The following is a 26,912-nucleotide window of genomic DNA, read 5'->3' as shown; positions in this document are numbered from 1 at the left end:
AGGTAGAGGTGTCTGGGAGGGGCTGCCAATGGGTCTTTAGATTTGGAGAGAGATTCTAAAGAAGTCTGTATGACCTTGAGGCTGCCCAGAAACACCCTTAGAGAACACCCCATATTTGCAGAGCAGCTAAACCTGCAGAAAGTGTGAACAAACCTTAGTCCCGTCAATCCCCCAAACCTCGGAGGTGGCTATTAGCACCCCCATTTTATAGGCGGGGAAACTGAGGCTCAGCAAGCCTGACAGCACCTACAGCTAGGCCATCTGATCCTTAGCCTAGTGTTTCTATCTCAAGACCAGTGGTTCTCGACCCTGGCCACTCACTCACATCACCTAGGGAGCTTTAAAAATATGTGATGCCTGAGTCCCACCCCAGAGCCTCTAGGAGTGGGGCCTGGGGAATCCATTTTGGTAGAAGTTCCTCGGGGGTTCCCAGCAGTGTGGTTAGAGGTGAGAACTAGGTTTCTCTGCCATTAGTTGGGGTAGAATATTTCTCCTCATTCCTCAGGGATGTCCCAAAACGGAGGCCAGGCTCCGAGCAAGGGGAGGGCCACTACATTTCCTTAAGTCACATCACGTTGCAGGTGGGGATTGTAGAGACAGTCCAGAAAGACAGCAATCTCTCTTCTTCTTTTTAAAGTTTATCTTGGGGGGTGGGAAATGAGTGGGGAAGGGGCAGAGAGAGACGGGGACAGAGGATTCAAAGCAGGATCTGCACTGAGAGTGGAGAGCCCGACGCAGGGCTCGAACTCACGAACCGTGAGATCATGACCTGCGCCAAAGTCGGACACTTAACTGACTGAGCCACCCAGGCGCCCAAGAGCCTCAAGTGTCTCCATGGCCAGGTGGGAAAGAAGCCCCATGTCCCCCCTGGGGGACTGAGGCTGTGTTTTTATTTCCCCCTCCCCACTTCTCTGCCTCCTCCTGTGCCTGCCCACCCACAAACCCCTGCCCAGTTCTCATGATCCAGACGAGTAATCAGAACTCTTTGTTTTAGTTTTTCTCCTTGCAGAGATCTTTTTAGGTGCACACAAGTCAATAACAAATCTGTCCCTTCCCTTCCTCTTCCACACCAACAGTGTGCTCTCCAGACTATGAGCATCCCGTCGTGTTTTTTTCATGTAAGCTTTGTCTTTCACATCGTTCCGTGCCAGTTCATTCTTTCTCTGCATGCCCTCTGCACACAATTTTAAAACTCCCCTAAGAACCAAAGATTTCTCTCCCCAGTCCGAGTCAAATGCCCTGCTCTGATGAGCCCATCGCCACTTGCTTGGACCTTGTGGGCACAGGGACGTGGCTGGGAGACTGGGGCCTCACTCTGATGCCTGGTTGCTTCCCTACCATGCACTCTGACAGGAGGCAAGAGCATCAGCTCAGACCACCTCTCCAGAGTTGGGAAGGCCAAAGCAGATCAGAGAGCCACAGCCTTGTCCATAAGGCTCTGCCATGTGGGCATTTCAGGTGAATATTAGACCCATCTTTCTAGAATGGTGAGTCACAAGCTTGGCTCGGTTTAGTAATCCTCCTTGAGTGAGGTCGGTCTTCCCTCCTCTGCTGCAGGTTTATTTGCTTCCTCCTCTGAAGAGGTGAGGTAAGGTGTTGTTCTTGGAGGAAGAAGCTGAGAGTGTGTAGTAAGACCTGAAAAAGTCAGTGGACGGGGGCTGTGGTGGGCAGGGTGGGGCGGGGTCAGCGGTCCCGGAGGCGGCACAACTGGGTATGCCTGGGGACCCACAGGTAGCCGTTGCTCAGAGGAGAGACCTGAGCCTTCAAAATCCGACCACCCAGCCTCGTCTTTGCTAATCCCCAGGAGCTCTCTGGTGAGTCATAAACCTCTCAGAGACTCAGGTTCCTTGCGTGTAAGATGGGGACAAAAAGAAGTAACCACAGACTTGTGGTGAGGATTACAGGAGATAATGGAGGTGGAATCGTTTCATAAATGGTGAAACACTGTACAGAGCGTTGATTCCTTATTCTCTGCATTGAGTTAAGGCTTTGAAGTTGCCTCGCTTCTAGTCCCGAGCCAGTAATCAGCAGCCTTGTCACCTAGCCTCTCTGAGCCTCAGTTTCCCCTCCTGAGGAGCTCAGGAATGAGGCAGGCCTCCTGCCAGGGGAGGGACCCGTCCTGACATCGTTTCATCCTTCCTGCAGGGCCTCCCCCCAGCAGCAGCTGCTCACCGCCTGCCCTTCCCCTGCGGAGGGAGCCCAGTCCCGCTTCCCTGCCAGTCTCTGATCCGCCTGTGCCTCCAGGACTGACAGATCTTCTTGGCAAATCTGCCCCCCAAAGATTCCTGCTACCGCTTGTCTATTCCTGCCTTCTGTGAAGCATGGCAGCCACGGGACTCTGGGAAGAATCTTAAATCCTGAACCTCCACAGCCGCTCTGGAGGGAACTCTGCGCGGCTCATCCACAGTCCCTCTCGGCTCCGGAGCTGCTCACATCCTAGCGATGCCCTCAGGCGCCTTCACCCCAGCTGGATGAGATCATTCCAGAGCTGGACCCAGCCTTGCCACCCACCAAGATTTCCGCAGTGCCCCCCACCACCTCTCATGTCTGGCTCCCCCAGCAGACTCTAGAATGTCCGTGCCCCAGATCCAAGTAGAAGAAATGGTAGGTGGGGAAGAAGAGCCTGGAGCCGCCCTGCCCCCTGATGACCACCTCAGGAGCCTGAAGGCCCTCACGGAGAAACTGAGGCTGGAGACCCGAAGGCCCTCCTACTTGGAATGGCAGGCCAGGCTGGAGGAGCAGACGTGGCCCTTCCCAAGGCCAGCTGCTGAGCAGGGGGAGTGTGGAGAGGAGGAGCCCTCGTCCCCCCAGAGAGAGCCCAGGCAGCATGCCCCACGTAACGGGGGTGCCAGCCGGGCTGCTGGGCCGCAGCCCGCCGGGAAGCTGGAAGGCTTTGAAAGTATCGACGAAGCGATAGCCTGGCTCAGGAAGGAACTGGTAAGTGGGTGCCCCTCCAAGAATCCCCAGAAAAGATGCCTCTCTCTCTCAATCTCTCTCTCTCTGTCTCTCCTCTGTGTCTCTCTTCCTCTCTCTGTCTCTCCCCCTATCTTTATCCCTCCCAATTGCATATCTGTCCGTTTTCCTATTACCAAGGGTAGACCTCATTACTGTGCGGTTACATGAGGTCCATGTGCCAATCAGCCCCTCCTCACAGGTACTTATGGAGGAAGCAAGCGTGCCCTGCGACCCCCACCTTCTCCATTGCCCCCTGGAGCAGAGTCCCATACTCTCGTCCCTGGACCGCTAAGGGTGTTCCTGGAGTGTGATGCCCCTCCTCTCTGAAACCCTCCCACCCTCCATCCAGCCTGGGGCTGGTGGCTCCTGAGGGCGCTGTGCTGGAGTGCAGGGCTGCGTGCTGGGGGGCTGCTGTGAGTGGCTCAGGTTCAGCCCAAGGTGCTCTGTTCCTACTGAGCAGTGTGTGAAGAACTGCCCAGAGGGTGGCGTAGCTGATCAGGCCTGCAGTGAAAACTCTGGGCTGCCCCCATCCCCCCCCCACCATGAGTGGGAATCTGCCCAGAAGTCAGGATGGGGGTGGGGCTGGAGGGAATGCGCATGAGCAACAGGTATGTTTGGGGCGTTCACAGCTTGACCTTTTCTCTGCCCACGGGCACAGCAGGCTCCCATCAGTGGCACCTCTGAGCAGGTGAGAAAGGGGATGGTGTTCACAGCTTTGCACCCATAGCCCAGGGGAGAATCACTGGTCCAGGCATGATGCTAATTGTCCCCATAATCTCAACTCCTCTGCCTCCTCATCACCTGTGGCCCAGGTCACACCTGTCTCGTCAGGCCACTCTGGCCACAGGTGAGCCAGCACCCAAGGGCCAACTGACTTCCAGAGCCACTCATAACTCCTGCATCAACAGGGTAGGCGGAGGCCCGCCTGGTTTGTTCTGCAAAGTCCTGAAAAATAAATCCCCACTGGGGCCTGGAATTCCTCATGGGGTGAAGTAAATAATTGGGGTAGGGGGAAGCGAGGATCAGGGACTCAGGTGTCTGATTAATTGGAAATCTTTTTTTGGTTTTAATCTTTAATGATGAAACTGCTTCTCAAACACACCATTCTGCTGTGTCTGTCCTTAGTAACTGGAGTGTGAGCTGGCTTGTGTAGGAGGCAGGCCACCTGTGGATTCACACTGTGTCTCTGGGCACTCCACTGCCGCTGGGTACTCATGGGGGCGTGGGGGGCCATTAACAGGTGAGGAAAGAGGGACACGCAGTGGCCAAAATGGCCCATGGAAGCTGCTCTTTAAATTCCTGAGGCTGAACTGCTTTAATTTGTTTTCATAAAGAGAACAAAAATATCCCCATCAATCAAGGATTCAATTACTTGGCTTTGGGTCCATTTGAGGTTTTATGGCTTCTGGGAGTGGAGGCTTTTGCTTTCTAAATAAATTTAGCATTCTTTGTGGGCCCCCTTTGGGGCGGAGATTAGAGAAGGAATTCCCTGTGTGTAAACCAGTAGGGAGTTCTCTAGAACTTGTCCTCCTTGTCCTCTAGATGAGAGAGGTGTCTCTCAACCCCAGCTGCATATTAGAATCACCTGGGAAGGCTCAAAACATCCCAGAGCCTAGACAGGCCTCAGATCAATCAAATGAATGTCAGTGGGGCGGGACCCAGGCATCAGTAGATTTTAAAGCTCCCCGGTTGCTTCCAAACTGCAGCCTTGATCGAAAAGCATTGCTACAGATGAGCAGGCTGTGCTCCTTTTTCTTGCCCAGCCATTGCACACCAAGTAGCATGAGTGCCCTCGCCAGCCTGTGCTGAGAGACGGCAGGTGGGCCAGGTGAAGGACAACCACGGGTAACATAGAAAGCAATGCTCTGTAGGCAGAGAGAGATGCGCTAATTGTCAGGACTGACTTGGCTGCCGAAGGCTGTCTTAAAGAAGTACAGGGAATATCAGCATTAAATAGTGCTTTATATTTGTGGTATTTTCTTTTTCCTTTTTTTTTATATACAGTGTGGTAGGGGTTTTTTTTTAAATTTTTTTAATGTTTATTTATTTTTGAAAGACAGAGAGAGCATGAATGAGGGAGGGGTAGAGAAAGAGAGGGAGACATAGAATCCAAAGCAGGCTCCAGGTCCTGAGCTGTCAGCACAGAGCCCGACGTGGGGCTCGAACTCACGGACTGTGAGATCATGACCTGAGCCGAAGTCGGATGCTTAACTGACTGAGCCACCCAGGCGCCCCATTTTCTTGTTTTAGTTTTTATTTAAATTCCAGCTAATTAACATGCAGTACAATAGTAGTTTCAGGTGTAGAATCTAGTGATTCAACACTTCCATACAACTCCCGGTACTCATCACTCACAGCAAGTGCATTACTTAATCCCCATCACCTATTTAACCCCTTCTCTCTGGTAACCATCAGTTTGTTCTCTAAGGTTAAGAGTCTGTTTCTTGGTTTGCCTTGTCTCTTCTTCTTTCCCTTTTCTTGTTTGTTTTGTTTCTTAAATTCCACACATGAGTGAAATCATATGATATTTGTCTTCCTCTGACTGACTTATTTCGCTTAGCATGATACTCTCTAGCTCCATTCACATCATTGCAAATGGCAAAATTTCATTCTTTTTGACGGCTTAGTAACATTCCATTGTCTATGTATATACCATCTGTTCTTTATCCATTCATCAGTCAGTGGACACTTGGACTGTTTCCACAATTTGGCTATTGTGGATAGTGCTGCTATAAACAAGGGGGTGCATGTACCCCTTCAAATCTGTATTTTTGTATCCTTTGAGTAGATAGTACTCAATCCTAGGTCGTAAGTAGTTCTATTTTTAACTCTTTGAGGAGACTCCATATTTTTTTCAAGAGTGCCTGCACAGTTTATTTGCATGGTATTTTCCACCCTCCCCAACGTTTCTCTGTGCTAATGGGGGTGGGTAACAGTAATCATAATAATAACAATTCTGAGATTTGTCACCAGATGAGTGTTTATTGTGTGTCAGACACTTCACATGCATTACTTACCTCTTTGGATTGTCACATCACTTTCCTGTTAACCCCGTGTTACAGAGGAGACGACTGAGGCTCAAAGAGAAATGTGGCAATAAGCGAGAGAGTAGAAATTTGAACCGTGGCCCAACTGGTTGCATTGTCCATGCTTTTCTTAGCCACCATACTACATAGGATCTTCCAAAGGCAATTGATTTTGCTTTGTGATTCCTAAAAATGTGTGTTCACAAAGATGTTAGCAGTCAACAGAATGCATGGGAAGGGGAGGGCGGGGGAAGAAACCAGACTGAATGAGAGTCCGGTCCTCCTGCCATTATTACATCAGACCTGTGTGATGGCTATTACTGTCTCCATTTTACAGATGAGTAAAGTGAGGCTCATAGAAGTCAGATGCCCTGCCTAGGATGATATGACTCGTAAGTCGCAGAGCCAGAGTGTGAACTCAGCCTTTACCACTGAGAGTAGAGGGCTATGGGGAGAGAGGCAGGAGGTGAGGCAGGAGAGGCGGCCCTCCCACAAAGGGCCCCATTGGGCATGCTGAATCAGCAACGACAGGGGTGCATTTGTGTTCCAGAAATCACTCTGGAGCACCTCTTGGAGCAGTGACTCCCAAACTAATGTACACGCAGATTGCCTGGCTCTCTTGTTAAACTGAAGATTCTGATCCTATTGGTCTGGGATGGGGGTCCATGATTTCAAATTTCCAACAAGTTCCCAGGAAATGCTACACTGTTGATCCATGGACCACACTTTGAGAACCAAGGACTGAGAGGCACGTAAGACTGAGGCCAGGGGACCAAGAAGGGACTTCAGAGGGAAGCCCCAGGGATCCCCAGGCCTGCACCCCAAGCCGTGCTGCTGCCATAACCACCTTTATAGCCTGGGGCTCAGCCAGTAAAAGGGCCTCTGAGAGGGCAGGCCTGAACAGCCCTATGATCACCGCAGGGCTGTCCCGGGAGCAGTTAATAAACTCAGTGAGGCTTTGTTGTCAATGTTGACTCTTCTAGAGGCAGACCGTGCTGGGTCTGGATGGACAGACTAGTCCACCCCCAGCCTCCTACGAGGCCAGCTCAAAGGCAGAGAGTGACTGCCTGAATCTTATTTTCAGGGCAAGAAAGGATCCTAAGAGCTCCTTTGGGGGTACACTCTTCCTCTCCAATTTCACCACAGGGAAAATGACAAGTCATTCTTGACATGCTCCGGGGATCTGGAGGCAGGGCACACGTTTCCTTCAGGTTCCTGTGTTGGAGGATACAAGGAAGGTGGAGATCCTCAAACCCCATTGGTGTTACCCCTCCCAGCTAGAAAGGCCTGGCCCTTGGCTTTCCAAGTATCCAGGGACCCTGTGGCCTTCTGACTATGGCAGGCTCTGTTTGCAGGAGACTGACTCAGACGCCAGTCAAGTGGCCATGGTGCATCTCTGCTGGTTCCAGACTGTTCGTGTTGCTAGCAAGTCCCAGCTTCTGGCTTCTTGCCTTTGGGGAGGCCTCGTGAGGTGGCCAAGTGGCCTAGTGTGGGGGCATTCCTTCAGGAAAGGGTGAGCTGGGACGAGCCTGAGCCTGACGCTGTGGGACTCAGCTCTCTAGCTGAGTCTGGAATTCAGAACATTTCACAAACCTCTCCGACTATGCTTGGTCCCAGAGCTTGTAGCACAAGTGGAAAGGGGACCTTCCCTTCTGCCTTCTCTCGTCAACCCTGCTAAAACGTTCCCCTTGCCAACCTGAAAGAGAAAGAAAAGGGAGGAATCTTCTCCTGGCCTGTGTGGTGCCCAAACTAAAAACAAAACAAAACATTCCAGCTTCCTAAAGGGTTGTCTTCGTGGCCAGAATCCTTGGGCGCTGGCAGATATTTTTTTTCTCAGCTTCATGCAGGTGTTTGATCCCTGCAGAAAGCCCCCAGAAAGGTGTTTATGGTTGTTAGAAAAAGGGAAGAGGAACCTGACAAGTTTTAATAATTCTAGAGCCTGCCGTGGCAGGTGGCAGGAGGTCATGGACCTGAATTCAGCTGGGCCCTCTGGCCACAGCTTGATTTCAGCCTCTCCTGACTAACCCTTTCTTGCCTGTGCTGCCTGCTTGGCAAGCACATGACTGGTGTGTCCCAGGCACAGCTGACAAGGCCGGGGTTATCCATTTCTGCTGAGCCATACAGCCGAATGGCAGTTCAAACTCACGAAGCAACTTCCGGTGACACGAAGTGAGAAATGTGAAAGTGAAGCCACGATAATGCTTCTAGGGAACATCCAGGGATCATGTTATGGTCCCCAAAGCACTTTTACAGGCAGTATCCTGTGAGAAGGCTTGGAGGTATTTGCTATTCCCATTTTACAAAGGAGAAGACGGAGGCTCAGAAAGATGATAAGCCTGAGATCAGAGAGGTTAAGGGACTTAACCCCAAAGTCATATAATGCAAGGGCATGGCCAAATGAAGACACAGACCCACATCTCCTGGATCTGGATCCAGATCACTCACCTTGTACCAGATATAGGTACTCACGTTCAGTGCTCTAGTCAGTGGGACCAGGAGTTGTCAGAAAGTCTGTATTTCAAACCCTGCTAATTACATGTGTAAACAGAACACATGTAAAGGGTTACAGAGAGTTATTAGCAATGCCTCATAATCACCCTTATCCGGGACTGGGGCAGCTGTGGCCACTCCATGATAAGGATAATCGTTTGCTCACAGCCATCCAGGGAGGTGCTGGCTGAGCTGGGGTTTGAGTCACAAGAAGTTTTTAGTCTGAGGGTTCCTTTGCCCAATTCTAAGTCTTCTCCATGTAGCTGGGGGCTTTCAGCCCGTCCGGCATGAACAGCCTGCAAGAGAAGATTCTGTTCTGTTAATCTGGCCACATACTGGCCCTTCGGTGGTTAGTAAAGTATTTGTAAACAAAGGCACCAGCAAAGGAAATAGGACAAAACATCAACGATCTTTCCTTCTGGGTGCCAATATTATTCTTTGGACTTTTCTGTAGCTTCTGAAGTTTCCAAAAAAGGAATATATTACATATAATTGGGAAGAAAAAAGATTTAAACATAAAAGGCAAAAGAAAGAAAAGCTCCAAGCTCCTGCCTGTCTTGCCAGTGTAATCAGTACACATTCCTCACTTTGCAATCTACAGATTTTTCTAAAATGGCATAGAATCTCCTAGACTGAGATAAGAAAAGTAAGGCCTGGATCCCCAGAAATTCCCCTCTCAAGGTGAGAGCTGATGGGGTGGGGTTGGAAGGGGGTTGACCAGTGAGATGAAGCCCGAGAATCAGGTCCTGTCTCTTTCCTTCCCTTGACTGTCTTGCAGTAGAGAGGAAAGGGAGAACGGAGCCAGAAGCAGGGGCCTGATGGTGGCACCCCTCCAGAATAGCAGCTGTAAGGGACAGGCGGGGTTCCTTTCATCCAGTCCTCTCTTCATCCAGCATAGCCAGAGTCCACTGAATGCCTGCGCTTAGAGGCTGTGTGCGGGTGGGGGCCAGGGGGAATGGGCCAGGGTTCTCTATCAGGTGCCCCCCTTTGTGGAGGAGACAGACCCAAAACACAGTGACACGGTGTGGCAAGAGCTATACTAGAGGTATAGAAAATACAGTTTCAACAGGCTTTAGGGAGCTCAGGTGCATGCGGAGTGGTCACTGTGTTCCAGGCATGCTGGACGGTGAAATTAACCAAAGGGACATACACAGATCCCTAGTTTCGTCAGCACCCGAGTGAATGCTTGGCTTTAAGCATGACTGACATCAGGCTTCTCCTGAGTCCCCATTCACATTCTTCCTATAGTAATTAAAACCCAATTCCTCTGATGGGCACCCTCGCAGTTACAATATATTAGTGTGTAGTAACTGTTGGAAGAGGCCCCGGGGTATTTGTTAAAACTACAGATCCCTCCCAGCCCTCCGTGGAAATTCAGATTCCATAAAGCTAGGGTGGTGTCAGGAGCGTGACAAGTGCCTGAGGGGGGTTCTAATGCAACTGGGTCCCTAACCAGTCACAGGTGAAGTGGGAAGAGCATCAAATGTGTAACTAAACTAGACTTCCAGTCAGGTTCTACTATATCCTAGGTGCGTGACTTTAGGAAAATGAATTAACCTAGCCCTAGGTTTTGTCATTGTGAAATGGAGATAATACATACCTACCTGGCCGAGTGTTATAAAGGGAACACGTGGGGCGCCTGGGTGGCGCAGTCGGTTAGGCGTCTGACTTCAGCCAGGTCACGATCTCGCGGTCCGTGAGTTCGAGCCCCGCGTCAGGCTCTGGGCTGATGGCTCGGAGCCTGGAGCCTGTTTCCGATTCTGTGTCTCCCTCTCTGTCTGCCCCTCCCCCGTTCATGCTCTGTCTCTCTCTGTCCCAAAAATAAATAAAAAACGTTGAAAAAAAAATTAAAAAAAAAAAAAAAAAATAAAGGGAACACGAGGAGGACGGGGGTGGGAGGGCAGTGAGCACTTACTGAGTTCCTAAAGTAGTCAGGTACTATGTACTAAATGTGTACATTTATATCCATCACACCGTGTCATATGCACGGTACTCTTTTAAGGTAGGCACCAGCCCCATTTTGCAGATGGGAAAACTGAGGTAAAGTAGTTTGGCCAAGATCAACCGGCAGGGCAGGGGTTTGAACCCAGATCTGCCCGGCCTCAGAACCTCTGCCTTGAAGGGGAAATACAGATTTCCTCCTGTGATCAAATGAGCACGAACGCACTTTGTGTTTCATGAAGTTTTATGCTCGTTGAACATATTCTCTCAACTCCTGGAACTCTGGCCAATTATCCTCCAAAGCTTACTTGATTTTGCACTCTTTCCAAGAATTCCCCCCCACCCAGAAGTCTTCATCATTCTAATACAAAGGCCACATAGGATCAGAAGAGGCTGTTCAAGCCCAGGCTGAACAGCCCCTTTCTGAGGGATGTATTATTTTACAAGCTTCTGGAACCACCGCTATCCCCAAGCTGCCACCAGGTCAAAAAAGAAAAAAAGAAAAAAGAGCACTGCCCAAAGGCTGTTGTTGGTCACGTCCCGGGGCACAATCCTGAGCCAGACACAGCCAGTGAGCAGGCAAAAGCCAGGGAAAGGTGACAGAGAGGCTCCCTCAAGGCGGCTGAGCTTTTGGCAGCGGAAACGGTTTCTAGGTCTGCACCAAGGTCCTGGCACTCAGGAGCCACGGCCCACAGCAGCTGGGCCAGCCGGAGCCCGAGGGCAGCTCAGGAGCCAGGGGGGAAGGAAAGTCCAAAGCCAGTCGGAAGTTCTGGCTTCTCTGCCTCCTGCATGGCTCCCCGCCCAGGGCAGGCGTGCCCACAAGCATGAGGGCGTGAGGAGGAGTGAACTCCTCTACCAGTGCTCGTTCTAATAGTGCTAGCTAGAACAGGACCGCAGAATGCTAGAGCAGGAGGGAGCCAAAGGGCGGATGACCCTCGTCTTTCAGTGAGGGAGGGACATATGTAGAGAGTGTACCCATCAGTCAGCTCTCACAGGCCCCTGCCCGGCCCTCTCCAACCTACCCGCTCCTCAGCTCACACTCTGCTGGCAGCCCCCGTAGCCACTGCTGGCCACAGTCCATCGTACTCACCAGTTTGTGACCTTCCTAAGCCGCTGGGGCATGTGGGGGAGGGGGCACCCCTGCCTCATGCCCTAACTCTGGACTGTGACGGGGGAGGTGGGTTCCAGACACTCCCCAGGCACAGCAAATACTCTCCTGAGGTGGGTTCTGAGTTCACCCCAGTGCCACAGGCTGCTGTGAGGTCCCCAGGCAGATGAGGCCCAAACCATCTGTTCTTCCTAAGGAGGCAGGCTCCAGGGTAATGGAGTGTGAAATGACTTTGGAGAGCAAAATGGCCTCAATCGTGCCTGGAAGGTGGGGCAGAGAATAGAGTGGGTTCGCTTCCTCTTGAAGGCACAGTGAAATTCTATAGATAGAAACTACAGGTGCTTGGGAGCCTTGGTTACACACACAAGCCCCAGTTCCGCAGGGCTCTTGTCCCCACAGCAGCTCTCCGTCACTCATGGTCAGCCAGTGCTTCTGGCTGGTTCGTGGGCTTGCTTGGCATCAGGCGTGAAACTCCCACTCTATCAGTTTTCAAGCCGGGAGGCCCAGAACCCAGGAAAAGTCTAGAAGTCCCAACACTGGTGATCTATAGGTCTCCTCGGGGCTCTCTATGGATGCCAGGGTGCCTCAGCACCCTTCATTCAATTGACAGCTGTCCCGGCCGAAGCTGGTCTCCAGGCAATCTCTTCAGGAAGAGATCCCTGCCTGGAACAGTTAGTGCTTCCTGTAGGTGCAAGTTCTGAAGGCAATGCAAGGAGCTCGTGGAAGAGCAGGAACACAGTCCCCACAGGCATGTCTCCTCTCTGTCAGCTCCCTCACCCAGAGACACCCCAGCAGGGCATGTTGGAGGAAGCCAGCCCTGCTGGAGTCTGGCTGGAGACCCCGCTGCAGCCCAGAGTGAGTGGCACAGTTCTAGGACTGGCTGTTGGCCCAGAGCGGCCCCCGCTGGCCGTCCAGGGCAGTGGCTGGGAAGCTGGGGAAGGCCCCACACTGGCCAAGCTAAGATCGCCCTGCCTGGAAGGATCCCCGGCCTCCGTTTCAAACCCTGAAGTGCTTTGGCATTACCAGCTCCGGGAACCCAGATAAGCCATGTGATGAAGGAGATGCTAAGACTCCCCTACCAGCCCCACCGGGCTGTGCTTACATGTGAAAAACAGCACAGGTGTCAGGTGCAAGTAATCACCTGCAACGTGTGTGGGAGGCATGATTTGGTGACTAGCTCTGCTCCAGGCCCTGTTGGGGAGCAAAGAAGAATGATACAGGGCCTCGGCACTCAAGGATTCCTATAACAGTAGGAGTGATGAGTGTCATATGGGAAATAACAAAATGCTGAGCCCTGCAGCTCTGACCCTGAAGAAGGGATAAAGTGGAACTTAAAACCTCTGGAACCTCATGTCCTATACAAAGTGCCTTCTATATGTGTTATTCATTGAATTCTCAGAGAGGATATTATTACTATGCCCATTTCACAGATAAGGAAATTGAAGCTCAGACGGCTTGAGCAACTTGGCCAGAGTTGCACCACTAGTGAGTAGTAGTGAAGGACTTGGAACCCACGAGCCAAGACTCTGTTCATTCTACTCACTGCCTCTCCAAGGCCTGGAGGGTAGCATGGGTGAGAAAGTCAAGAATCGTTGCCCTAGGATTGTCCCAGCTGTAGAAAATCAAAACCTGGCTCTGAGGAAGTATCACCCATTGATTGATTGATTCATTCATTCATTCATTCATTCATTGATTCATTGATTGATTGATTGATTCATTCATTCATTCATTCACTCAACAAATGGCTTTTGAGTGCCAGAGTTATGCACCAGGCACTGGGATGGGCCTGATGAACACAGTCTTCATTTTTCCTTGCTGTTTTACCACCTGGTGGGGAGACAGATGAGTAAACAAACACAATCGATGCCTTGCGTAGGTGCCGTGGTAGGAGGCACTCATGGTGAGGAATATCACCCAGCCTGCAGGGTTTGGAGCAAAGACTGGGCCTGAACAATGATGGGATGGGAAAGAGTGGTTTTAGGAGAGGGAATAAGGACCTAGCATGGCTGCCGTGGAGGAGATGAGGCTCAAAATGGGAGATCTGAGGCTGGAGAAAGCAAGGGAGCCTGGAAGGCTGGTTGTATCTTTGAAAGGTTTGAAGAAGGGGAGAGACTTGTCCATCAGCCTCTTGAGTGTAGGGCCCAGCACAGACAGTGGGAGAGGAGGCAGGAAGGAGCCCAAGGTATAGAGTGCGGGGTGACTGTGAGTAGTGAGTATGCAAGTCTGGGCTTGTCCTTCCCAACATTCCTTTCTCAGATGTACAGTTCCCAGGCCTACCTCGTGTCCAGGATGCAATCTTATCAGGTAGGGGAAGGTAATCAGCATCCCCTTTCCATATAGGGGTTGCATCACCTGCCGAGAGCCACTCATCTCCTTAGGGCTGATCTAAGACGGTGTCATAGTCCCTTGGTGCCACTGCAACAAAATACCACAGACTGGGTGGCTTATAAACAACAGACCTCTAATTCTCACAGTCTGGAGGCTGCAAGTCGAGGATCAGGGAGCCAGCAGGGTCAGGAGATGGCCCTCTTCTGGGTCACAGACTTCTCACCAAGTCCTCACGTGGTGGAAGAGGTGAGGGATCTCTCTGGACTCTCTCATAAGATCATCAATCCCATTCATGAGGGCTCACCCCTCATGACTTAATCACATCCCAAAGGCCCCGCCTCCAAATGCCATCACATTGGGCATGAAGATTTCAACATGTGAATTTTGATGTCATGCAAACATCGAGACCAAAGCCAGCTAGAACCCAGAGCCTCTTGGGACAGATCTGGGAATTGTTCAGAGTGCATCACTCTGTCCTTCCCAAAGGCCGGCCTCATGAGTAAAGGTGCAGTTTGGCCTAGGACCTTTCAAGTTTGAAAACCAAAGACCTTATCATATACATAGGGCTTGACTCTTACCACAGAGGATGGACAGTCCCTGGCAGGGCCTGAAGCGCCCCCTGCTCTCTGGGCTGGCTCTGAGGTCTGCTCAAACTTTCCTTCCCAGCAGACAATGGCTTCAAGGGGAGCACAAGAGCCCCTCGGAAGAGCCCAGACAGACAGACATGTCATATTCTGCCCCAGACATGGGGATGGGAGCCATGGTGCCCTTCAGGCCACCCACACCCCAGGCCAGCGGCATCCAAGAGAACTCATGTCCAGCTTGGCATCTGCCCAAAGGCAGCAGCCGCGGGGAGTGTGTGGTGGCCTGTGAATGCAGCCTCCACTTGCCGGGAACGGTGGCCCACTGCCGCCTGAGTAGGGACCTTTGAGAAACACTTGAGTCAACAGCTCTGCCTGAAAATCAGTCCATGCACAGTTTGGTTTCTAGGGGTGTTTGAAAAAAAATGAAAAAAATTTTCCCAGACCCTGAAGTTGCCTCCAGCAGCACATTTCAACGACACCACTTGCTTTCTTTCCTAACAACGTTATTCTGGCTCTTTCTCAGAGGCCAAATCCAAGATCAAATAATGAATAATATTTTCTCCAGGCTTCTAAGTGTGCTCCTACACAGTGCTGATTAAAACAATAATCTGGACCTTTCAGCTAAGTTATATAAAAATCACCAGACAGCTTACAAAAACTATTTCTAAGGTTCAAGAATTAAGACTCGGGGAGAATAGAGCACATGCTGTCCTTTCATGCATGGCTGAGAAAATAGCCCGGATTTTATACTCTTCCTCTCTTCAACATCATTCAGAGACTAATTGTAACTGTTGGGTTGGGGTGGCTTAGATACGAGCCTCAGAAATGGGGATTAAACAAAATGCCCTTGATCACCTTGGGATACTTTCTGTCTTCCTGGATTTGTGCTAATCCCAATGGTCCTCAATCCAGCTCAGTCATATCCCCTCTGGTTTGCCCTTGGTGCTTGGGTTTCTTCGGGGTGAGCTTTAGGGACAGATTTGCAAACCTCTGCCCCAAATGTGCTTACAAGTGTGCATAGGGCCTTGTCTCATGCCACTGCGCCTGTCTTGTTGTTTTCTCCAAATTAAGGGAACAGAAACTTTCAGGGGCAAAGGTGCAGGATCCTCCAGAAAATGAAGGACTAGAGAATAGAAATGAAACAGATCACAGATAGGGCTGCCGGGACGACTTGTGTGGACGGAGGAGGCTGTGTCTGACCCACCAGGCGTGACCACTCGTGTTAGGAAGCAGAGTCTGCTGTGGGTTAAGGCGGCATGTTCCGAAGAATTGCTTCTTGTGCTCCCAATAGTCTGATAGTTACATGCCTTTTGTATTTTTTCAAACTCCTTAAATCTTCAGGACATTTTAGACCCGTGGATAGCAGGCCCAAGAAAGCATTCGGGCACATCCCAGTGGCAACTGGGAACGAAGGCATTCGCTTCCCTGGAATGCCAAAGCATCAAGGGGTGTTCTAGACTGAGCAAGTGAACACAGAGCTGGTGGGCAAGGTGTGCTGAGGAAGGAAGAAAATTCTCCAGATGGCCACAAAAATGCCGCTTCTCCCAAAGGCTGCAAGGGCCATTGTCAAAGAACAAAATACAGTAAAAGCTTGGTTTGCAGGTAAATTTTTCTGCAAGTGCTCTGCAAGATGGGCAAACATTTCTAATAAATTTTAACTTGATAAATGTGGGGATGTCTTGCAACGCTAGTCGTATGTGACGCCGCAGGTCACACGATCACAATGGAGCCAATGGTTCTTGAAATTCGCTTTGATATACAAGTGCTTTAGATTACAAGCATTTCCGGAACGAATCATGCTCGCAAACCAAGGTTATACTGTACTCTCTCCACCTCCCAGAGGTGGTCTGAGCCCCTCTTTCTGTGGCCACTGCTCCTCCAACCTACCTCAGAAAGGCCTTTAACCTCCCAGACCACTCCGCTTCCTTCAGGATCTGCTCGGTCCCCAGTGCCACTCAAGTTACAGAATGCATCGCACAGGGGCGCCTGGGTGGCTCAGTCAGTTAAGCGTCCAACTCTTGATTTCAGCTCAGGTCATGATCTCATGGTTCGTGGCATCGAGCCCTGTGTTGGGTCCCACTCCACACTGACATCATGGAGCCTGCGTGGCTTCTCTCTCTCCCTCTCTCTTTGCCCCTCCCCCACGTGGGCTCTCTTCTCTCAAAATAAATAAACTTAAAAAAAAAAAAAGAATGCGGGGTGCCTGGGTGGCTCAGTCGGTTGGGCATCCGACTTCGGCTCAGGTCATGATCTCACGGTTTGTGAGTTCAAGCCCCACATCAAGCTCTGTGCTGACAGCTCAGAACCTGGAGCCTGCTTCTGATCTTGTGTCTCCCCTTCTCTCTGCCCCTCCCCTGCTCATGCTCTGTCTCTCCTTGTCTCTCAAAAATAAATAAATGTTGAAAAAACAATTAAAAAAAAAAAGAACACATCACATAGATGAGCCTCTGACCACCAGGATAGGTCCTCATCACCAATGCCTGCAACATCCACACTTACTGAAGGGAGAGTGATGAGCCATCCCTGTTTGCCGGGGAACAGGGAGGCTTCCGGGACACGGGACTCTGGGGACAAAAACCGGGAAGGCCCTGGGCAAATCAAGTCAGAATCATCACCCCAAATCTGTAGTTTTTTCTGTTTCTTTAATTGTGGTAAAATATAACATATCACATACAATTACCATTTTAACCATTGCTTTATTTTTTAAAGATTAAAAAAAATTAATGTTTATTTATCTTTGAGAGAGAGAGCAGGCGGGGGAAGGGGCAGAGAGAGAGGGAGAGAGAATTGCAAGCAGGCCCCACGCTGTCAGCTCAGAGTCTGACATGGGGCTTGAACTCAGGAACCATGAGATCATGACCTGTGCGAAAGTCAGACACCCAACTGACTGAGCCACCCAGGCGCCCCCCTTTTAACCATTTTTAAGTGTACAACTCATTAGGGACATTCACATTGTTACGCGGTCATCAGCACCATCCATCTCCAGAAGTGCTTCCTTCTCCCGCAACTGAAACTTTGTCCCCATTAAACATTAACTCCTCATTCTTGTATCTGCCCCCCCACCCAGCCCCTGGCAACCCCATTCTGCTTTCTATCTCTGTGAGTCTGACTACTTAGGTCTGTCATGTAAGTGGAATTGTAAAGTACTTGTCCTTTTGTGTCTGGCTTCTTTCACTTATATATCATCCTCAAGGTTCATTCGTGCTGTAGCACATGTCCGGATTTCATCTCTTGCTATGGCTAAATAATATGCTGTCGTATGGACAGACCATATTTTGTTTATCTGCCCTCCCATCGATGGACACACGGGTTGCTTCCCCTATTGTGAATAATGCTGCTATAGACACGAGTGTACGAGTATCTGTTCAAGTCCCTGCTTTCAATTCGTGTAGGGATATACCCACAAGAGGCATTACTGGATCATGTGATAACTCCATGCTTACTTTTTGGAGGAACTGCCATGTTGTTCTCCACATGAGTTTACTGCAGCCTTTGTTTTTATTCCACCCCTCCCAGAGGCAGGAGTCAGCCCCTCTTCCAACTCCCCTGAGACTTGGCTACAGAGACCTCACAGCAGAGCCCTCTCACATTAGGTACTTCTGTGAATTTCCTCGGCTGGCCATCCTACATTCATTGGCTATTGCAGCAGGGCCACCGATTGTCCACCAGCTCCTTCGTGAGCTTCCTCACCCGGTAGGAACACAACCTTTTACCACAATGTGCTGACATTTCTCCCCCTTCCACCAAGTACTATGCCCTAATTACAGGATTACTGGAATTGTAGGCGCTCCTCTGAAAATCCAGCAAATGCCTTCATTCTGCAGGAACAACAGGCCACCCTGGGAAGGGGGATTGGAAATCAGCACGTCCTACAGTTGAGTCTTTGCCAGGGAGAGCATTAAACTCACACTGATAGTTGAGTCACAAGGACCAGGTTTTAGGGCCAGTGTCTCAGTCTCTTTAATAAAGTCTTAAAAGTGGGAAGTTCTGGCCAGTTTCCACATTCTACACCTTGGCCTGGAGAGAAAGAGCTTAAACGGTGAACCTCTTACCTTTGTTTGACTGGTACTATTCAGCTTACTTGGCATATCCCTTATTATCTAATATGCTTCTCATAGTCCTTGAAATAGGCATTATCGCTTTTCTCTAGATGAGGAGACAGAAGTTCAAGGAGAGTTAGTGATTCGCCCAAACCCACACAACTAGTGAGGAGGGGGTTCCACTGGAATCCAGATTCGAACCCCAGATTCTAACCCTTCTACTGCCTCTGGGACCCAGACCACCTCCAGGTAAATGGGAACCATGGGGAGGTCACCAGCTCTGGGCTCTGATGGGCCCCCGGGTGATCCGAGTGCACCTTGCCCAGCCTGGCTGATCCTGAACAGTCCCTTAACTTCCCTGAGTTGGGTTTCCTTGTCCGTGAAACAGATCGAAATACCTATCATCTAGAGCTGTGAGCATATGCGGCGAAATAATCTATATGACCTGCACCTGACAGTATGTGGCAGGAGATGGGGGATGATGTCACTGCTGCCCACGTGCATCTGTGGCAGACAGGAAAGAAAAAGGAAGGAGGGCCTTCATCCCCAGCCCAGACCCTGCTCTGTAACCATGTCACAGCTCTCGTTCGGCACCCTCCTCAGGAGCTGCCATTCTCCTGACGTCCCCTAAACATTTCTGAGAAAGTTTCATTTATCAAAAAGCCTCTTAGCCGTGTGAACCTTGAGGACATTATGCTAAGTGAAATAAGCCAGTCACAAAAGGACAAATTCTGCATGATTCCACTTACATAAGGTACATCGAGCGGTCAAATTCATAGAGACAGAAAGTAGAGTGGGTGTGGGGAGTGGGGTGGGATGTTAGTGTTTAATGGGGACAGAGTTTCAGTTTTACAAGATGAAGAGGTCTCAAGATGGTGGTGATGGCCACAGGTCAATGGGAATGTGCCTGCTGCTACTGAGCTGCACACTTCAAAGTGATTAAGATGGTAAACATTTTGTTATGCGTATTTTATTACGATGAAAAAAATTTCGGGGGGCAAAAATCCTTTTAGCCCTGCACATTTTGCTTAGGTTTTTTTTTTTTTTTCAGCCATAGGAGCTCATTTCTGTATGGATTTGGTCTGATTCCCAAAGGAGTTCCCTCTTCAGTGGGGCCTCAAATTGATGTTTAAGGCACAGAGTCACCCTTGGAAAATCCCTTAGTGTGAATAGGGCCAACACCTCCGGTTTTCCCTGTGGTGTTGGAACGAACACTGGTTCTCTGTGCCTCAGATGCAGTAGCTGATTTACATGCAGGGGTCATAACAAAACATATACTCTGAGCGACTCCTAAAGCAGGTACTCACACTAAGGCAGCCTCAGAACCAGGACCCGCTGGGGAAACAGCAGGTTCCCAGTCCCCCTCGTGTTCCTTTGGGCACAACGATGGCCAGAATCCTCAGCCCTGTTGAAAGCGTGGTTTTATTTCTCTTCTTTACTTTATGCAGAGTTGAATGAATCCAAGCTAAATAAGTCTGTGAAGTGACTCCACCAAGGTGGACTTTGTCCAGTCAAAGGGAACGGGACATGTGCCTTCCTGTCACTCCTTTTTTCCAGCTGACTCTGATGGGATTTCAGTCCTAAATTGTTCTCTGACCTTTGACTGGATCAATTGGCCATAGAAAAGTAGACCTTTTCCTCTACCAGGCACCCCTGCGGGCTGCATCTCACAGATACTCCCGGACACCTGCTCAAACCTGAAGTTCTCCAACTTTAAAGGATCTTTTCAGACCTAAGATCCAACTCCTGGTGACAAAGTTCAAACCTAAAACATGAAGTTCCTATCTTTTCAAAGAGCTCTATCTCCAAATTACAGAATACCCCCAAGGAGAAATGGCGGGGGGGGGGGGGCGTTCAATCAACACCCCAGAAGCAATGAGAGTGAGCTGACACTATCTTTCAGACAAACTTGACCACCATCTGTTTCAGAAGGGTTTTAGACAACACCTGGCCCCGTTCCAGGCATGACTAAGGGCTGCATAACAAATGAATGAATGACCAACTGCCCTGTGATGAACCTGCCATCATTAGTTTGGTGCTCTTCTAAATCAATAGAATTTCTGGTTGGCAATAAATTTGGGTTTTTATGTCCAAGGATTGAGAAGTTAGCTAGTAGACTGGGGGCTATGAACTTTAATACCAATTTTGCCATTAAAAACTTTGCTGATCCCCATGCAAGACTTTTTATCCTGATTTTTCTCATCTACAAAATGGAGAGAAAGGGGATCCATAGAAGTACATTAAAAATGAAAGAGAAAAAATAAATAAATAAAATGCTTACTGGCGAAGTCACTTACTTTTCTACGAAGGAGGGCACTGGGTTCCAAACCTTAACAGGGGACAAGTGCAAACAGTTGTGTTCACTTGCATAACAACGGAAAGGTTCCCTCTGGGATCTCATGGTTGATTTCTCCAAATCAGTTTGGTTCCAAGCACCAGGCAAAAGGCATAGCTGAGCTTGAAGACACAAAAATACTAAAACAAGAACCACTTGCAATTATAGGCAGAGTAAACAGTGAGAAGGAATCAACTATCATGTCAAATGGGAACAGCTGATAACCTGTCCCAGGGTTGTTAATGGAAAGTGCTCTGTGCTGGGAGCCTGAGGATGTCCTGTGAGCTCCAGCCCCCATCTCTGCCATGGCATAACTGTGACTGAGCAACTCACTGACACCCTTCCAGACTTGTAAAATGCTCATCCAAACTGCCAGGCTGATCCCTCAGGGCTGGCTGTACTGTCCTGACAAAGTCAGCACGTGAATGGACTTTGGAAACCGTAAGGGTGTTAGACCAGATATCATGAGAACTTTTATTAGTTCACTGAGCACAGAACTAGCTCCATATCAACAATACCTGAAAAGGCAGAACTTCCTTGTCATTAGTTTGGGTTCTGGAGTCTGATTGTCTGGGTTTCTCATCTCAGCTCTGCCATTTATGACCTTTGTGATCACATAGTAACTGACTCTGGGAGCTTCTGCCTCTTCATTTCTAAATTGCGGATGATGATGGTGATATTGCTTAGCGGAGTTGTAGTAAAGATTAACTGTAGTGTGTTAATGTACTTTTTATAGACTGAATCTTTGGGCCCACCCCCCCAGATTCATATGTTGAAGCCCTTACCCGCAGTGTGATGGTATTTGGAGGTGGGCCTTTAGGAGATGGTTAGATTTGAGGGCATAAAAGTAGGGCCCCTATCATGAGATTAATGTCCTTATAAAAAGAGAGAGCAGAGGGGCGCCTGGGTGGCTCAGTCGGTTGAGCGTCCGACTTCGGCTCAGGTCATGATCTCGCAGTTTGTGGGTTCAAGCCCCACCTCAGGCTCTGTGCTGACAGCTCACAGCCTGGAGTCTGCTTCAGATTCTGTGTCTCCCTCTCTCTCTGCCTGTCCCCCACTCACACTCTGTTTCTCTCCTTGAAAAATAAACATTAAAAAAAGAGAGAGAGAGCAGAGCCTTCTATCTCCATCATGTGAGCATATTGCAAGAAGGTGACCGTCTGCAAGCTGTGCGGGAGGCCCTCAGTAATAACGGAATCAGCCCACCCCTTGATCTTGGACTTCCAGACCTCCAGAACTATGAAAAATGAACATCTATTGGTTAAGCCTTCCAGGCGATGGTAATTTGTAGAGCAGCCTGAGCAGACTAATCCATACCTGAAGAGCTTAGAACAATGCGGTTCATAGTAAGATAGTCAACAAACATTAGCATGGTTTTTTTTGGCTTTTTTTGAAACTTTGTTAAGAAACACTGCAGGCATTGTAAATTGTTTACAGGTTTGCCGAATAATATAACAGTATACCCACCACCGGCCATAAGGTATAGAACATTACCAACACAGCTGAAGCCCCCATCTGCCTTTCCCCATCACATTCCTTCCTTCCCACCCAGAGGTAACCATGCTCCTGAATTTGGTATTTGTCACTCCCATGCATTCCATTATACTCTTACTCCATCCGTACGTACCTGTAAACAATGAGACTGCACTTTAAGCCAGGACTGACATGCATCTATTCCAGGATTTAGACATTGAATCTAGCCTAACACAAAGTACTATTTGGGAAACCCATCTGTCCCCATTTGTCACCTTGCTATGTATATCTTTTCACCTCCTGGAGCAGGGAACGTGCTAATATCTCCAGGTAGACCAACTGATGATGCAAGGTATTAATTAGGTCTCCTATCAGTGGGTCTGTGTTTGTCAGAGACTGTGGAGCTGTAACCCCCAGTCCAGCTCTCTGCTGATGCTCCCTTCCTCCCTTCCAGATGGAGATGCGGCTGCAGGACCAGCAGCTGGCCAGACAGCTCATGCGCCTGCGCAGTGACATCAACAAGCTGAAGATCGAGCAGACCTGTGACCTGCACAGAAGGATGCTCAACGATGCCACCTATGAGCTGGAGGAACGGGACGAGCTGTCTGATCTCTTCTGTGACTCCCCGCTCGCCTCCTCCTTCAGTCTCTCCACACCACTCAAGCTCATTGGAGTCACCAAGATGAACATCAACTCCCGGAGGTTCTCTCTGTGCTGAGAAGCCCTAGAAGGGGGCAGAGGAGCTAGGAGAGAGTGTTCGGGAGGTGGGGAGGGGACACGGGAAAGGAGTTGAGGCTGAGTCACCCTGAGTAGGTCTCCCCAGAGAAAGGGCTTCCCTGTGACTGGTGAACCATGGACCCCCAGACTCCTGGCAGGTGCTCTCTCAGGGGTCCCAGCTTGCTGTGGAACCCAACAACCCTTGACTGTCTGTGACCCCAGTGTTCATCTCCTTCCAGATGTTCAGTGAGACCCGGTTCCCAGGATAATATGTCTCCATCCTCCCCTCACTGACCTACATTCTTGTCTCCCAGAATCACTGGTGCTATGATCTGGGATCCCAGAGGGGACCCCCAAAAGCTGTGATTCTTGCCAAAAGCTTCACCAAGAGCACTGGGCATCCAGGGAGATGATTAGGTATGTCAGATGAGCCCATCTCCTGTTGCCGTCTTCTAAGTACTGGCTCAAATTCACCCTAAATAGGTGACTCAGCAGTCCTGACAGGGACCCACCAGGAAGGGAAAACCAGAAGGAGTGATGAAGTGGAGCTTGGGAACCCAGGCCCCACAGCTGCAGCCAGTGCCTCCGGCGAGTGGCTGGGCCAGGCTGCTGTCGGTCTTAGACCTTGGCCCTACCAGTGCCATGTAACTTGTTTCTAGCGTGTGCCAGGACACGCCCATGCAGCTTGAGGGGGGCAAGCACAGATGCCCTCTGTTGCCTGCCCTGGCCACACACACCAATCCCAATCTCCAAAGAGCCCTGTTGCCGCCACCCTGCTCCTCCAGGGGCGTGGCTAAGTGGACTAGGCAAGTCTGTCAGCAGATTTCCCACAACCCGAATTCTCCTGGTGGTGTCACCTCTATGTCCTTCTTGCCCTCCCCAGAAAGACTGGAGGGACCTCAGAAGCTTGCCCTGAGCCTCCTCTGAGATTCTGTGCCTGATTTAAATAACTAATTTTAATTGAATCAGACTGTTACTAATCTGTTGCTAACTTGTTAATAACTGTTTGATTTTTGTCCAAATGGTGATGCCAGTTGGGTAGGTCAAGTCCAGAAGTTAAGGATTTGACTTTAAAAGGTTCTCCCTAACAACAAGCATGACGATCAGGAAGGTGAGGACTAAGACCTCAACAGGGTAGGAAAGCGAACCTGGTAGAATGCCACGTGGCACGTGTTCTCCCACCAGCGGGGTGGGGGGAGGGGTGGGTTGGCTTTTGACATCATCTGATCACGCCTTCTTGTTCATAAAGGAGTGCAGTGAAGCCAGGAAAGGAAGATGACTTCCCTTAGGTTACACAGCTCTTTAGTGGCTATAGAATATAGACAGGTTTAATCATTATTAATAATGCCTAGACAGATCATTTATTAATGAACTTGAACCCCAAAGATGGTCCTAATGCTTTGCCAAACCCGCAAACTGCCAACCCCTCTACTCTCCACCTCCTTCAGCCCCCGTATGTAGCTCTCACTTTGCCATTCAGAATATTTGGGTCAAACTCAGAGCAATGACTGGAAAGTGGACCCACAGAACACATATTACCAATCACAATTCTGTAGTCGAAGTAAAGTGTTCTTTCATGTTTCATGTTCTTTCATGTTCTTTCATGTTTCATCTTCTTGTATAGTCTCATCAGGGCCCATGCACACTTATACACATGCACGTGCACACGCACACACACACACACACACACACCCTGACCCACATGAAGAAGGTTGTTTTTCTTTTGTGGACGGGCAGTGAGAGGATGTAAATGAATGTTCCCTAATTAGGAAAGAACATGGTCACTTTCTTGTGATTTCAAAGAGCCAGAGGATTTACACTTCCTTCGAAGAAGGTATATCAACATAGCTAAGATTTATTTTCAGCCTGACTCTCTAAGCAGTGAGGGAAGTCTGAGGCCCAGAGGATTGGTCCACAGAAAAGACCTCAGTGGAATGCCTGGCCCTTTAGACCAGCTCCCTTCAGGCAGGAAAGGAGGGAGATTTTCTCTACCCCACACTGTCTCTCCTCAGGGATTATGTACAAACACTGCCAAGCCCTCCAGAGGCATTTTTTCCCGGCTTCTCTGAGATGAGTCCTGGGGATGGTGGGGTAGCGGGCTGGCCCACACCCACTCACCACTCACTCTGGAAGGGCACACAGGTACACATACTCGAACTACGCAGGAAAGCCCATTCCATATTCAGCAAACAATGCCAAATTGCTTTTTTCTTTCTAGAAATCAGTCATTACAGTAATTGAAAAAAATTGGACTCAACTAAAGCTGAGTGATTTTGTTGATTTTGTCAACCCAATTGAATTGGCGTCAGCTGGGCAATTTAGTTGTTCGGTTAACCTAATGGTCCCTTCCTTGCTTTGTTCTCTGAGAGGAAACCAAGATCAAGGCATACTTTTTTGAATAGGTCTCAGCTCTTTCGCTTAGTTCACCCCAAGAGAATTTTATTTTGGAATAAGGACGGACGAGAAAGAGGAGGGGACCAGAGAGGAAGAGTGGAGGGGGAGAGACCAGGTACATCTCCTTATTCATCATCCAATGTCTGTTAGCTCCCTTATTTTCACAGGGAACACAAATAACTCAACAAGTCAGTTCAGTTTTGTAAAGAGCCTGCCTTGCGGGGGGTCAAGAGATGTCTGTGAATCAGCTGCAGGCCCACCTGTGTCGCCAGCACCCTAGGACAATGCTCTGGCTTACCGTGTGTATACAATACTGTTTGCAGTTTCATTCATTATCTGCCCATCTCTCTGTCGTCCCCGAGGACCCTGGGTGTAAAACGTGCGGCTTCCATCGACACTACTGTGCACGGCACTGTGTGATGCCTTCATGGACTCAGCAGAGATCACAGAGGCCTGGAGAGCCTGGGTAGGCTTGAGCTGGCCTGATCCAGCCCCAGACCTCCTCCCTGTAGCAATACCAAGTGCTATTACATAATCAATGGACAATTTATAATCTTATTTTTTATGATTATTTGTTTCTATACTGCTGTTAGAAGAAGTGAAATAAAAATATTTCAAAAGAGGATACTATGTAAGGAGAAGAAATTTTCTTTCTTTTACCTTGTTCCTATTATAGCAGACACACAAAGAAAGAGAAAGAGAGAAAGGGAAGGGACAGCGGGAGAGAGGGTAGTAGGGTGGGAGGAGAGGAAGGAAGGAAGGAAGGAAGGAAGGAAGGAAAGAAAGAAGGAAGGGAGAGAGGGGGGGAGGGAGGAAGGAAGGGTGGGTGGGTGGATGGATTTGGGATTTACTTTGGAGGTAAAGCCAACCAGACACACTGATAGCTTGGATGCGGCAAGTGAAGGAAACAGAGGAATTAAGAACAGCTCTCTGGCTGGCAGCTGGATGGAGGGGGTGCCATTTACTGAGATGTAGAACACTTTGAGGGGCGCATGATTGGGGCAGAGGGGCGGCCCCAGTAGTTAGGTCTCAGCCATGGTACATTTAAACACCTATTAGACATCAAGTGGGGAGTGAGTAGGTGGTTGGATAAAGGGACCTTGACTTCAGGAAAAGGCCAATGTTAGAGACATAAATTGGGGGTTCTGGATCTGGGTATTTGGATGATTTTTAGAGCACCATAGCTGGATAAATTCTTCAAGGAAGAGAGAGAGGACATAAAAGAAAGGGATTAAGTACAGCATCCTGGGACTCCAACATCTAGAGGTCTGGAGACTGAATGGAAGGTGATGACCAGAGTATGGGGAGAGCAGAAGTGATATTTCAGGTATTCTTCAGCTTCTCCAGGGACACAGCCTGATGCTACATTAGCTGCCCCGTGGCCCCAGCTAAGTGTATGTCTCAAGGACTGGTGACGACAGTCAAAACAGAGGCTTCCAGAGCCTCCTGCCGATCTTAACTATCTTGTTCGGAAAGGGGGTTTCGAACTCTGTTGACGACATTCCTTTTGGCTTCTCAGCA

At 49.5% G+C, this 26,912-nt stretch overlaps 1 protein-coding gene across 2 annotated transcripts in view; it reads left to right on the top strand.

Moving 5' to 3' along the window:
* The window catches only part of FAM167A (family with sequence similarity 167 member A), a 42,657-nt gene extending 16,636 nt beyond the window's left edge, over nt 1-26,021 (top strand). Inside the window, exons 1-3 of one of the 2 annotated variants that reach the window (XM_058720841.1) lie at nt 1,645-1,814; nt 2,146-2,937; nt 22,735-26,021. In XM_058720841.1, coding sequence (XP_058576824.1) covers nt 2,572-2,937; nt 22,735-22,998 — 630 coding nt within the window. In that variant the 5' untranslated portion in view covers nt 1,645-1,814; nt 2,146-2,571 and the 3' untranslated portion in view covers nt 22,999-26,021. Of the gene's footprint in view, nt 1-1,644; nt 1,815-2,145; nt 2,938-22,734 lie in introns of those variants that run through there. The other variant, XM_058720840.1, reaches the window with a different exon arrangement.
* Nucleotides 26,022-26,912: the final 891 nt, after the last annotated feature.

The sequence above is a fragment of the Neofelis nebulosa genome, chromosome 3, assembly GCF_028018385.1.
Source record: "Neofelis nebulosa isolate mNeoNeb1 chromosome 3, mNeoNeb1.pri, whole genome shotgun sequence".
NCBI lineage: Eukaryota > Metazoa > Chordata > Mammalia > Carnivora > Felidae > Neofelis > Neofelis nebulosa.
The sequence above is the reverse complement of the archived record's forward strand: the minus strand, read 5'-3'. Positions and strand labels throughout refer to the sequence as shown.